Source organism: Podarcis vaucheri (genome assembly GCF_965113315.1).
Source record: "Podarcis vaucheri genome assembly, chromosome: 12".
NCBI lineage: Eukaryota > Metazoa > Chordata > Lepidosauria > Squamata > Lacertidae > Podarcis > Podarcis vaucheri.
Window position 1 is genome coordinate 63406120 of NC_138750.1, and position 11568 is coordinate 63417687.

The 11568-nt window shown below is 47.4% G+C and overlaps 1 protein-coding gene across 2 annotated transcripts; it reads right to left on the bottom strand.

The window, feature by feature from the left end:
- Window positions 1–5111: 5111 nt before the first annotated feature.
- On the bottom strand, window positions 5112–10435 carry LOC309515459 (erythroblast NAD(P)(+)--arginine ADP-ribosyltransferase-like). 2 transcript variants are annotated; one of them, XM_082193249.1, is made up of 3 exons: window positions 9102–10428; window positions 6813–7578; window positions 5112–5759 (listed from the first exon to the last, which is right to left on the bottom strand). In XM_082193249.1, exons 1-3 carry the CDS (start codon window positions 9165–9167, stop codon window positions 5683–5685), a joined length of 909 nt encoding a protein of 302 aa, XP_082049375.1. In that variant the 5' UTR covers window positions 9168–10428; the 3' UTR covers window positions 5112–5682. The 2 variants fall into 2 exon arrangements, with proteins under 2 accessions (XP_082049375.1, XP_082049374.1); XM_082193248.1 differs by lacking the exon at window positions 5112–5759 and having other exon boundaries at window positions 5814–7578; window positions 9102–10435.
- Window positions 10436–11568: the final 1133 nt, after the last annotated feature.

An 11568-nucleotide genomic window follows, 5' to 3' on the forward strand; every position in this document is an offset into this window, starting at 1 on the left:
AAAATTCTGAGGGAGTGCAACCAGGTGCCCCCATGCAAGGACAGGCTTCCACGGGGATCCCTGCCCTGATCTGGCAAAGGTGGCAAAATAGCTCAGGACCACAATGAGCAGGTGCAGACAGAGGGAGGATTCGCCTGCCTAGGCCTACATCAGCTGGTTGGGCTCCCCTCTGCACGGGCAGGTAGGCAGCGCAGGGCTGCCCCACTTGGCTCCAGTGAGTGGGGGGCGCTCTGGTGGTGTCAAAATGAGGGATCCTTCCAGAGCACCCTAGCAGGTGCATTTCAGGGACCAACCCTTCTTCTAATAGGAAATGCTTAGGGGGAGAACGAAATGGGGGGTTTGAGGAAGGTCAGTTGGCGGAGAGTGAGAAATGTCACTATTTTCAGCTGAGGGATGTTGGATGGTATGGTATGAGTCTGGCCCAGTGGCGTAGCGTGGGGGGGCAGGGGGGCGGGCGCAACATCTGGGGGTTAGGGTTAGGGAGCGCAAATCCACAGGTTAGGGGGTGCAAATTACTTGCCTTGCCCCGGGTGCTGACAACCCACGCTACGTCACTGGTCTGGCCAACCAAGGGTTTTCCATAATAAGGACTGGGTTTGCATTGTCATCTCTCAGTTGGGCTACTGCAAAGGGCTATAAACTGAGAGTCCCTTGAAAGCTGTTCATTCCTGGATTCCCAGACATCTTCCTAATTCCTATCCAGAGAATGGTAAGATTTACTCACATTCAGTTCACAGAATGATCCTGAAGGCAGGCTTTTGGTTTTAGTTACAGGGAAAGGTGAGGGTTCATTCTCTAGTGAGGGATGAGCCCATGTGCTGCTGACTGAGGGACAAAACGCTGTTGCTGTATGTAGATTTTATTTATTTTTTGTTTTATATCTGATATTTTGGAAATGTACATCCAGGGGTTTTTTCCCTTTAATTCCCCCCCCCCAAGAGAGTGGGGCCCTGAGCTCTGGCTTGTTGAGCTTGTACCTCGATCCGGCCCTGTGCCAGAATCTCTCAGCCTTGGAGGTGGATGGACGCGGAGCTCAGCATCCCACGATCGCGCCTCCTTTGGTTCCCAGACCCCCTTCAGGAGGGCGGGGAGCGCGGCGGGTTCCTGGAAGCTCAGCTGAGCGCGCTGCCGTGGCGCGCATCTCCCTCCGGATTCCCTGGCCAGAGGCGAGACCCGGGGAGACCGGGCGTGGGGAGCGCCTTGCGCTGTCCCCGTTCAGCTTGCAAGAGGGAAGGGGGATCGGGGCCCATGGGCGTAGCCAAGTCCACCCGTCCGAGGTCCCTCCTCCTGACACGAAGCCTGCCCAGGGCAGCAGGAGTCCTCACGCCCAGCCCGCGCCGTCCTCTTGCGCGAGTCTCCCCGCGTGATGCGCGAGGACCGGGAGACAAAGCGGGGGTTGTGGGGCCTGGAGAGGCGCTGCCGAGCCCCCCTCCGCCCCTCCCCGCCCGCCCAGCTGGTGCGCAAAAGCTCCGCCCGGGTGGATGGAAACGAAACCAAAGTGCCCTCGCTGTTGCGCCGCGCGTTTGCGTCTGCCTCCCGCGGCCCCGAAAGGAACTGCGAGTCGCTCACTTTCGCCTTCGTTTCTTTTTGGGGCTCCAAAACTTCGGGGGTAAGATTCCGGGACGCTGCTCCCGAGGAAACCCATAGAGGATGCTCCGCTCCCATATTTGGGAGTTTAGATCTACGGATGGTTCATTCTTCTTGCTGTGCAATGCCAGAAGATTAGTGTGCATAAATCAAGTTGGTTTATGTCGCTGGAGCGCCCTGGAGAAGAAGGGGATCCCTTTTCCAGAGCTGTGCTCACCAGAGGACGCTTGGAGATCCGGGGGCTGCAGACAGCCCAGAGCACTCTCCCAACAAAAGATTCCCTCCCTGCCTCTTCTGTTTCCTCATTTCCTGGGTCTCCCTTAGTAAGATATTTCCTTATTCCTCCTTCTGTGTTGTTTTTTGAAGGTGATGACACAGTAATGCAAAGGAATATGATAGCTATGTTCAAATATATAAAAGGATGTCACATAGAGGAGGGAGAAAGGTTGTTTTCTGCTGCTCCAGAGAAGCGGACACGGAGCAATGGATCCAAACGACAAGAAAGAAGATTCCACCTGAACATTAGGAAGAACTTCCTGACAGTAAGAGCTGTTCGACAGTGGAATTTGCTGCCAAGGAGTGTGGTGGAGTCTCCTGCTTTGGAGGTCTTTAAGCAGAGGCTTGACAACCATGTGTCAGGAGTGCTCTGATGGTGTTTCCTGCTTGGCAGGGGGTTGGACTCGATGGCCCTTGTGGCCTCTTCCAACTCTATGATTCTATGATTCTATGAATCTGTTCAGGGGTCGAAAGGATGCTCTGAATCATCCCACTTGCAGGAGGGAAGTGAGGATGGCATGAAACTCTGGCCATTTCCAAGGTTCAGGGTTTTTATTTATTATTACTCTGTTTGCACAATTCATCTCTCTCTCTCTCTCTCTCTCTCTCACACACACACACACACACACACACACCCCTTCAACCCACCAGGCCTCATTTGTAAGTAAAGATATATTGAGGTCTTTGGTGCTTCCCCACCTGGACTCAAATGGCTGTTTAACTACCTGTTTAGCTACCGGTTTTCTACCCAGTGGTCATCCTTGGTTAAAAACAAAAACAAAAAAACCCCTCCTTGACCCTCATTTTTCCTTCTGAAGAACAAGTGGGGGCTTTATAGAGCCCCCGTTGGAAGCAGTCAAAACCATTGCAGCAAAACTTAACAGTATTTTACAAACTTGGGAGGTGGGTGATCCATTTTTAGTCAGTTTTATTCTGTCAAGACTGTGTGCTCCTGAAATGAAGCATGAATCTCCCTGTCTTTGTTGTGTAATGGATAAAATAGAATAGGTTTTGGATATAAATGCAATAAGGGACGCGGGTGACCCTGTGGGTTAAACCACAGAGCCTAGGGCTTGACGATCAGAAGGTCGGCGGTTCGAATCCCTGCAACAGGGTGAGCTCCTGTTGCTCGGTCCCTGCTCCTGCCAACCTAGCAGTTCAAAAGCACGTCAAAGTGCAAGTAGATAAATAGGTACTGCTCCGGCGGGAAGGTAAATGGCATTTCCGTGCGCTGCTCTGGTTCGCCAGAAGTGGCTTAGTCCTGCTGGCCACATGACCTGGGAACTGTACACCGGCTCCCTTGGCCAATAAAGTGAGATGAGCACCACAACCCCAGAGTTGGCCACGACTGGACATAATGGTCAGGGTCCCTTTACCTTTCTAAATGCAAGAAGACAATGAAATGAATACTAAGCATTGTGGAGCAAAGCCTGTTTGCTGCTCTGCTTGTTCTCTGTGTGCGGAAGGGACCTTCTCGGCACAGGAAGCTGAGAAACTGCAAGGGAGAGGGCGTTCCTTGGGGGAATTTATTGTCCCAAATTCATTGTGGACATTCACTCATACTTTTTTGTGAGAATTCAGAATAAATTGTTGAATTTGGATGCTTCTTGGCTTCTCAATTTTTCTTCACCTCAATTCCAGGAAGTGACTTGAAAGAAATGACCACAAGGAAGCCATCTCTAGAGTTCAAAATCAGCAGAGAGAGGACTCAGCGTGCACTGCACACAACGCGTTCCTTTTTGCTATTTTATGCCAAGCCACATGAAAAAGGCAATAATTTAGAAAATTATGAAGAATAACTGGCAAATGATGAAAAGTGGCAAATTTTTAACATAGTAAAAGCACAGCGCTAACAATACCTTATATGGAAATGTTTGCAATACAACTACTAGGAGCATTGTATGGAAGCAATAGGAAACTGTTTGCATTAGCAAAGGGAAAGAGGCATCTCTTCAGGATTAGGCAGGAATCATTCAATGCAACTGATTTGCAGATTTGGATGATGGACTCAAGGGCATCCTGATCAAATTTGCAGATGACACCAAACTGGGAGGGGTGGCTAACACCCCAGAGGACAGGATCACACTTCAAAACGACCTTGACAGATTAGAGAACTGGGCAAAAACAAACAAGATGAATTTTAACAGGGAGAAATGTAAAGTATTGCACTTGGGCAAAAAAAATGAGAGGCACAAATACAAGATGGGTGAAACCTGGCTTGAGAGCAGTACATGTGAAAAGGATCTAGGAGTCTTGGTTGACCACAAACTTGACATGAGCCAACAGTGTGACGCGGCAGCTAAAAAAGCCAATGCAATTCTGGGCTGCATCAATAGGAGTATAGCATCTAGATCAAGGGAAGTAATAGTGCCACTGTATTCTGCTCTGGTCAGACCTCACCTGGAGTACTGTGTCCAGTTCTGGGCACCACAGTTCAAGAAGGACACTGACAAACTGGAACGTGTCCAGAGGAGGGCAACCAAAATGGTCCAAGGCCTGGAAACGATGCCTTATGAGGAACGGCTAAGGGAGCTGGGCATGTTTAGCCTGGAGAAGAGGAGGATAAGGGGTGATATGATAGCCATGTTCAAATATATAAAAGGATGTCACATAGAGGAGGGAGAAAGGTTGTTTTCTGCTGCTCCAGAGAAGCGGACACGGAGCAATGGATCCAAACTACAAGAAAGAAGATTCCACCTAAACATTAGGAAGAACTTCCTGACAGTAAGAGCTGTTCGACAGTGGAATTTGCTGCCAAAGAGTGTGGTGGAGTCTCCTACTTTGGAGGTCTTTAAGCAGAGGCTTGACAACCATATGTCAGGCGTGCTCTGATGGTGTTTCCTGCTTGGCAGGGGGTTGGACTCGATGGCCCTTGTGGTCTCTTCCAACTCTATGATTCTATGATTCTAAGTCATTGCCTCTCAACCCTAGAGCACAATGTTGCTTTGCTGATCAAAATGAGAAAAACCTTGTGAACCACCTCTGTCTCCTTGAGGAAAAGTCAGTAACAAGGGTAAACTTTTTTTTAAAAATGAACTAAATATTTTTTTGCCTCTCTGTACCTATTGACAAATACTTATTTCCTCACCTACCCCCACAGCAGCATATATTCTCATAATGTAATTGAGCACAGGTAGTTCTGGATGCAAGTGATGCGGAAGCCGCTCTTTCCCGCTTCCTCAGATGCAGAACGTTGCACAAAATGATGATCATCATCCAGATGATCATCATCCAAACAAGGACAGAGATCAATGTGTCCCCAAGACTATCACCTTCCTGGCTTATGGAAAACATTTGGGGATCACCTTAGCTCCCATTGTCCTCTTTTTGTCTTTAACAGCAGGGAGTGTGTTGGATCTCAACGTGGTATGTGTCCAACCAGATTTGGTGTCCACCTTTGAATAGGCTCGGATTTTGTGCTGCTCCACATCCCCAAGGCAGCCATTTCGTGACTGGCAGGGGCACCAGCTCTTGGGGGCCGAGACCTTTTGTCCCCCTCCCCCATATTATGGGTGGTATGGACACCCTGCTAACATTCAGAAAGCATGGAGGCGGAGTGTGGAGCCAAGGGTGGCCTAGCTCTGGCCTCTGGCTCCTCCTTTTCCTGCTGTGGAAGGGAAGGAGGTTCAAAGCCCCTCCTGTCGGTGGTGGCCCTGGGAGGAGGAGAGGCAGAGCCACTGACCACTGAAGCCACACAGCTGCTGCGTTCAGCTCTGCCCCCAGCTCCTCCTGACGTTGTGACGTCGCACACACGACGTTGGCCCCTCCAGTCGCTTTCACAAGCTGGTGTCTCTGGTGACCAGCACCCACAGCACTTTCTCAGAATTCAAAGTGTTCCCACTGGTCCAAACCGTTGGGTGACCCCTGGTCCACAGCATCGTCCTCATAGTTCCCACCTAAAACAAGAACCACAGCATGAGTCGTTTATGTATTATTATCCTTCATGCTCCAAAAGGGGACATCCACCGCCACCCCCATCTCTCTCAGCATTATTGCACCCCACGAGCACATTCCACACCGCGAAAAGTATGTGAGGAGGCTGCAGAGCTGAGCCAGCGAGGAGTGGGGCCCAGGAGGCAAAGGGCTGTGGCCAAGGGAGAGTCCTCAGGCATCTTCCTTCACCTCCTGGGCCTGAGGGTCCCCATCCCAGATATAGGGCACCGTTAGCCCTCTAAAAAGAACCTTTCTAGAGCAAAATAGAGGCACATTTGCCAACTTCAAGTTTTAACTCTGGATCGCTCTCTACCCACGAAAAAGAGGACGTGTCCTGGAAAAGGGGGACATATGGCAACCCTGCAATGCCCATCTCATTCTGTATTAGGGAGAAGTAATAAATCCAGGAACCCTTTTCCTGTTGGTGACAAACAAATGCCCCTTTCACTCTCCTTTATTGATTTTTATTATCGTATTAATTTGCAACAAAAAGGAGAGTAACTACCAAATACAAAAGAAAATTCAAAGTTGAAATACAATAAAAGAGAAAGTGGATGAACCATTTCAAAAAAGTGCATCTGGGTAGGAAGTTAACTTGTAGTGAATAAATGAGACAAATGAGCTGCTATTTTACAATTCCAATATTGGGCGGACAGGGTTCATCTTTAAATAAATTTGTTTTAACAACTACTGTATATAATTTTCCTGTTAGAAGTTTGCTTTCTTTGCCTCTGCTTTGTAACTATAATTTTAACTCTGCTGTTTGATGCTGCTTTTACTTCGTTATATTAGGGGTTGACATCCAACATTAGACATATCCAGAGTGGGAGCAATGAAATAAATTGACTTAAATCTACTGATATCTATAGGTCTACTCTTCTACTAATGACAGTTATCCCTCTTCCATTGAAGGAAGGAAGGAAGGAAGGAAGGAAGGAAGGAAGGAAGGAAGGAAGGAAGGAAGGAAAGAAACTTGGCTATTCTCTGATCCCAGGAGTAATTCCTTGGGTTCTTACCACTTGCATATGCACAGTTGTATTTGCTGAATTTCCCAGCAGAGCGGAGCTGTATGCGGGTTGTACCATCCACATCCTTTCTGGAACTTACAACCCTGAACTGCTCATAGGGTGGGATCAGAACCTCGTCCTCATTGGGGAAGGAAGAAGATTCTCTGATGAGTACCCCATGACAAGTGTAAATCTCAAAGATGGTTTTGGCCACAGGCTGTCCAACTCTCGATTCAGGATCTGCAGCGAAACCATGGGCAATCCCCTCTTGCCGTGATGAGGACGTGAATTGCCCGAAACGGACCGTATCCTTAACAGTAGCACTGAAGTGGATATTTCTGACCCCGCGAAACACCTTGTAGCAGGAGGTGTTGGAGGTCCTCAGGTCCTGAAGGGCTCTGGTCAGGGGAAAGTGGAAGGTCTTGAAGTTGAAATTATTCCGGTAATGTTCCTTGGATTCCCCAGCTTTTCTTACAGCTGCGTTGAAATCAGAATACAACTTGGGTTCTTCAAGGGTATAAGCCATGATTGCTGCAGCGTACTCTGGCTTGAGGTTTCTGGGCCAGTTACTATCATCCCTCAAGTTGGCTGCTAATTTCCAGGCTTTGGCATAAATTTTGTTTTTGAGGAGCTCGGTTTGGTTTAGCCATGCAATCTCCTTCTCCATCGTCTGTTCACAGCCCTCGTATTGGTCATCAAAGGAATCCAGGGCCATGTCAAGCGTTAACTCGTTGCCTAAAAAACGGTCTTGTCTTGGGCTGGAGCTATGGGAGACCTCAAGCAGAAAAGAATGAGATGGGTAAGTAGCTTAGCATACGAAGAGGCTGGGAAGGTGAGACTTTGTGATAGAGGCTCCTATCACAGGTCAAGTTACGCAGCATCCCTGATAAGTGGCCATCCAACCTCTGCCATGAAACCTCCAAAAAAGGAGTGTGTCCTTCAGTGTTTCTACTCTATTGTTGTTTTAATTTTTTTTGAAAGTTTTACATTGTTGATTTTTCTTATTAATAAGAAAACCAGGCAGAGGGCCTTCTTGGTAGTGGCGCCCGCCCTGTGGAACGCCCTCCCATCAGATGTCAAGGAAATAAACAACTACCTGACTTTTAGAAGACATCTGAAGGCAGCCCTCTTTAGGGAAGTTTTTCATGCTTGATGTTCTGTTGTGTTTTTAATATTCTGTTGGGAGCCACCCAGAGCCAAATGGGCAGGGTATAGCTAATAAATTGTTGTTTTTGTTCTATTTTTTTGTGTAAAGCACATTGAGGTTTGTTTAGTTTTCGCAAATCAAGCAGTGCATAATTTTTAATGAATAAATAAGGTGTTCCCCAAATCACTACCTGCTCTAAGAAAACAATAAAAAGGAAATGAGACCTCTTTACAAACTGCCCCCTTTCCTTGTTTGGGGTGTGTGCTGAGGCTGTTTCCAACTGCACATGTGCAAAAAACAAATATATATCTTTGCCCAAAGTGAAGAGGGTCTGGCTTCCTGGAAGTAGGATTGTGTCCAGCTAGCACTGAGAACAAGGAAGCGATGTTTCCCTTGGTATCTTCCATGGCTCTCAGCAAGCCTTCCTTCTGACTACTTCTCCAGCTCCATGCAAAGGCATTGATCCCTCTGCCCCTAGTTGTTGAGGGTTGGGGGGGGGTGGAACTGTGAACAACTTCTTCAGTAAAGATCTGGATCTTTAGGGGGCAGAGAAGGCTCTCCATGACGGCTATGTTCTGCCTCCACAGCTGTGCGCAGTAATGCTTCTGAATACCAGTTTCTCTCGCACTCATGCCCCGCTTGTGGGCTTCCCATCTGGTTGGCTGCTGTGTGGACAAGATGGTGGAATAAATGGGCCACTGGCCTGATCCAACAGGCAGGCTCTTATGTTTTCCAGGCTCCATCTCGTCTGGCATCCAGTTACCTACAGTGCCCACGGACCAATCAGATACTTGCAAAAGCCAGCCCTTGCCAATGGATAGCACCCTCGACGCTGGAGGTTAGCAGTCAGTGACTGACCTCCTTGGAGAATGCCTGGACCAAGTCTGAGGAATGGCCAAAGCCCTGTGTTAGAGCAGAAGGTCCCAGGTGGGCATCTCCTGAAAGGGCTGGGAAAATCCCTTGCCTGAAACCCTGTAGGCAACACTGGTGGCTTCTCATCTTCCAGATCTGGCCTTCCTGGCCACAGCTACTGGTTCCTCCAGTCCTGTTAATAGGAGGCTGGTGAAACCCAAACTCCAGATTTAAGATTGAATTCTGGACTGAAGCCCACCTTTGCCCCCTCCTCTACCCTCCAAGGTGCCTTTTCATACCTGATTGTCTCCTGTGAAGATTCCCATCAGATGCAACACCAGGACTCTGTGGAGAGGGGACTTCATTGTCCACACTGTTCGTTTTTGGGGTGCAGCAAGTTGGGTGCAGGCAGAGCGGATATCTCTATCTGCACGCTCGCTTCCATTTGAAACTTACTTGCAGCTTTATGTGTTTTTTCTCACAGAAACAGGAAACAGGCTGATTTGAGGTTTCGGAGGCGGGGAGGAGGCAGGGGGGAAGCTCACTTCCTCAATGTTCAACTAAGTTCATTCTAGCAAAAACATACCCAATGACAGGTCTCGTTTTCACAGAGATTCCTCCAGTAACAGGAAGAGGGAGAGGCTTGTTTCTCTACATCCTTCCCCTCAACACTATCAAAGAGCATTTCAGTCTGCACTTCTGGTTTGCTACTCAGCCACATTAGAGGGGCGACTATGAGTATACAAAGCCCTCCATAGCTTGGGATCAGTTTACTTGACGGATTGGCCTGCCTGACTCCCATCTCCGGAATTGGGACTTTTCACAAGTGCAGAGCTGTCTTTCCCATTGGGCTTAGTGGCTCATTGCGCCAGGGCACCGGCCTCTCAGGGGCGCCCCAGCGAGTGGGGGAGCTGCGTGGCTTTGCCTCCCCTTTCCCTGCACGCACGCCAGCTGTGCCCCCTCAACCATAGGGCTGGTGGACGTGCAGCTTCCTTCCCAAGCCTCCTCGGGAGGAGAGCGATCCCTGCAGAGGATTGGGAAGGGGTGACAGCTCTGGGGAAGGGGGGGGATCTTTGCACCATGGCGCCGGATATGCTTAAAATGGCCCTGCCCAAGGGCCACATAATCTCCCTCCTTCATTGGGCAGGCTTCTTTTAAACGTTGCTTAGACTTCCTTTCCACAGGCAAGCCTACAGAGACATGGAATTTCATTGGGTACATTGCTTTTAAAAAGCTATTGGTTTGTAGATATATCTTGATAATTCAGATATGTTTAATGTTTTTAAAGTCTGTTTTCATCAGTATTTTAAATTATATAGGTGTGCGTATCTTGCTAAATAAGAATAAATAAATACATGACACCCCACTGCACTGTACTGTATTCCATAGCTTAGGTTGGGGTTAGGGGTGGGCAAATTTTATCTTCATTTCTCATTTTTCGATTCTCAAGTCCAGTCCTCCACATTTCCACATCAATTTGTGAGTATATATTTGTTTCATGTCCTGCTGAAAATTCACCCCATCTTAGTTCAACTTACTCCTAATATACATAGATTTATATGAAAGTTTGTCTAACACGTACAAGCTTGCAAAGCAATTGCTCCTAAAATAATGCATTTCTCTATTCCATTTTTGACAATACAGTGGTACTTTGGTTCTCAAACTTAATCCGTTCTGGAAATCCGTTCCAAAACCAAAGCGTTCCAAAACCAAGACACACTTTCCCATAGGAAATAATGCAAAAAGGATTAATTCATTCCAGACTTTTAAAAACAACCCCTAAAACAGCAATTTAACATGAATTTTACTCTCTAACAAGACCATTGATCCATAAAATGAAAGCAATAATCAATGTATTGTACTATTAAAATGTATAAAACAGTATTGTAGATGATTAAAAAAAAATTAAAACATTTCTTACCTGCACTGATGATAGTCATTGTTTGGATGGGGGGCTTTTATCCATTTCCACAGTCACACAATAAATAAATCAATCAGTAGTTGAACTGGGTTCCACACAGTCACAAAAACAAATTAACTGAAAAAGCCTCAAAAACAAAAACGCAAAATAAATAGCCAAAACAAAAGTGCCAAATACAGTGGTATCTTGGTTCTCGAACTTAATCTGTTCTGGAAGTCCATTTGACTTCTGAAATGTTCAAAAACCAAGACGTGGCTTCTGATTGGTGCAGGTGCCCCGGAAACAACAGCCAACAGCTGCATCAGACATTCGGGTTCCAAAAAAACACTTCCAGGTTTTTGGTGTTTGGGAACCAAGGCATTTGAAAACCAAGTTACCACTTTTATATGCACTATTTGCCCTGTCATGTGCATTTTTACGCACATTATTTGGCTAGAGGACTGGGTTACAAAAACCAAAGAAGTGAGAATTCGAAAGATGGCTGTCTTTTGGTTTTCGCGCTGTTTGAGAAAGTGTGAATTAGGTTAGTTCACCTTTAAATGTGAACTGGAGCACATTTCCATGCTTAGTTGAGAGGGCCTGCCCAGGTGACGCACAAGCTCACTTGGGGTGGAAAGTACTTGCCGGGTTGCCAGTGATGAAACAACTTCTGGTCCAAGAGACGACTGCCTAGGATTTTCCAAGGCTTGGGCAAAATCCACTTCCAAAGCAGATTTGGGCCTGGGCACAGGCAGATTTTGAAGAGACCCCTTGATTTGACTGGAGGAGCCAACAGACAGAACAATCTCCCTTGATCCTTAAAAGAATGGGGGGGTTATTAAAAGCATGTTTTATCAACACTGCTG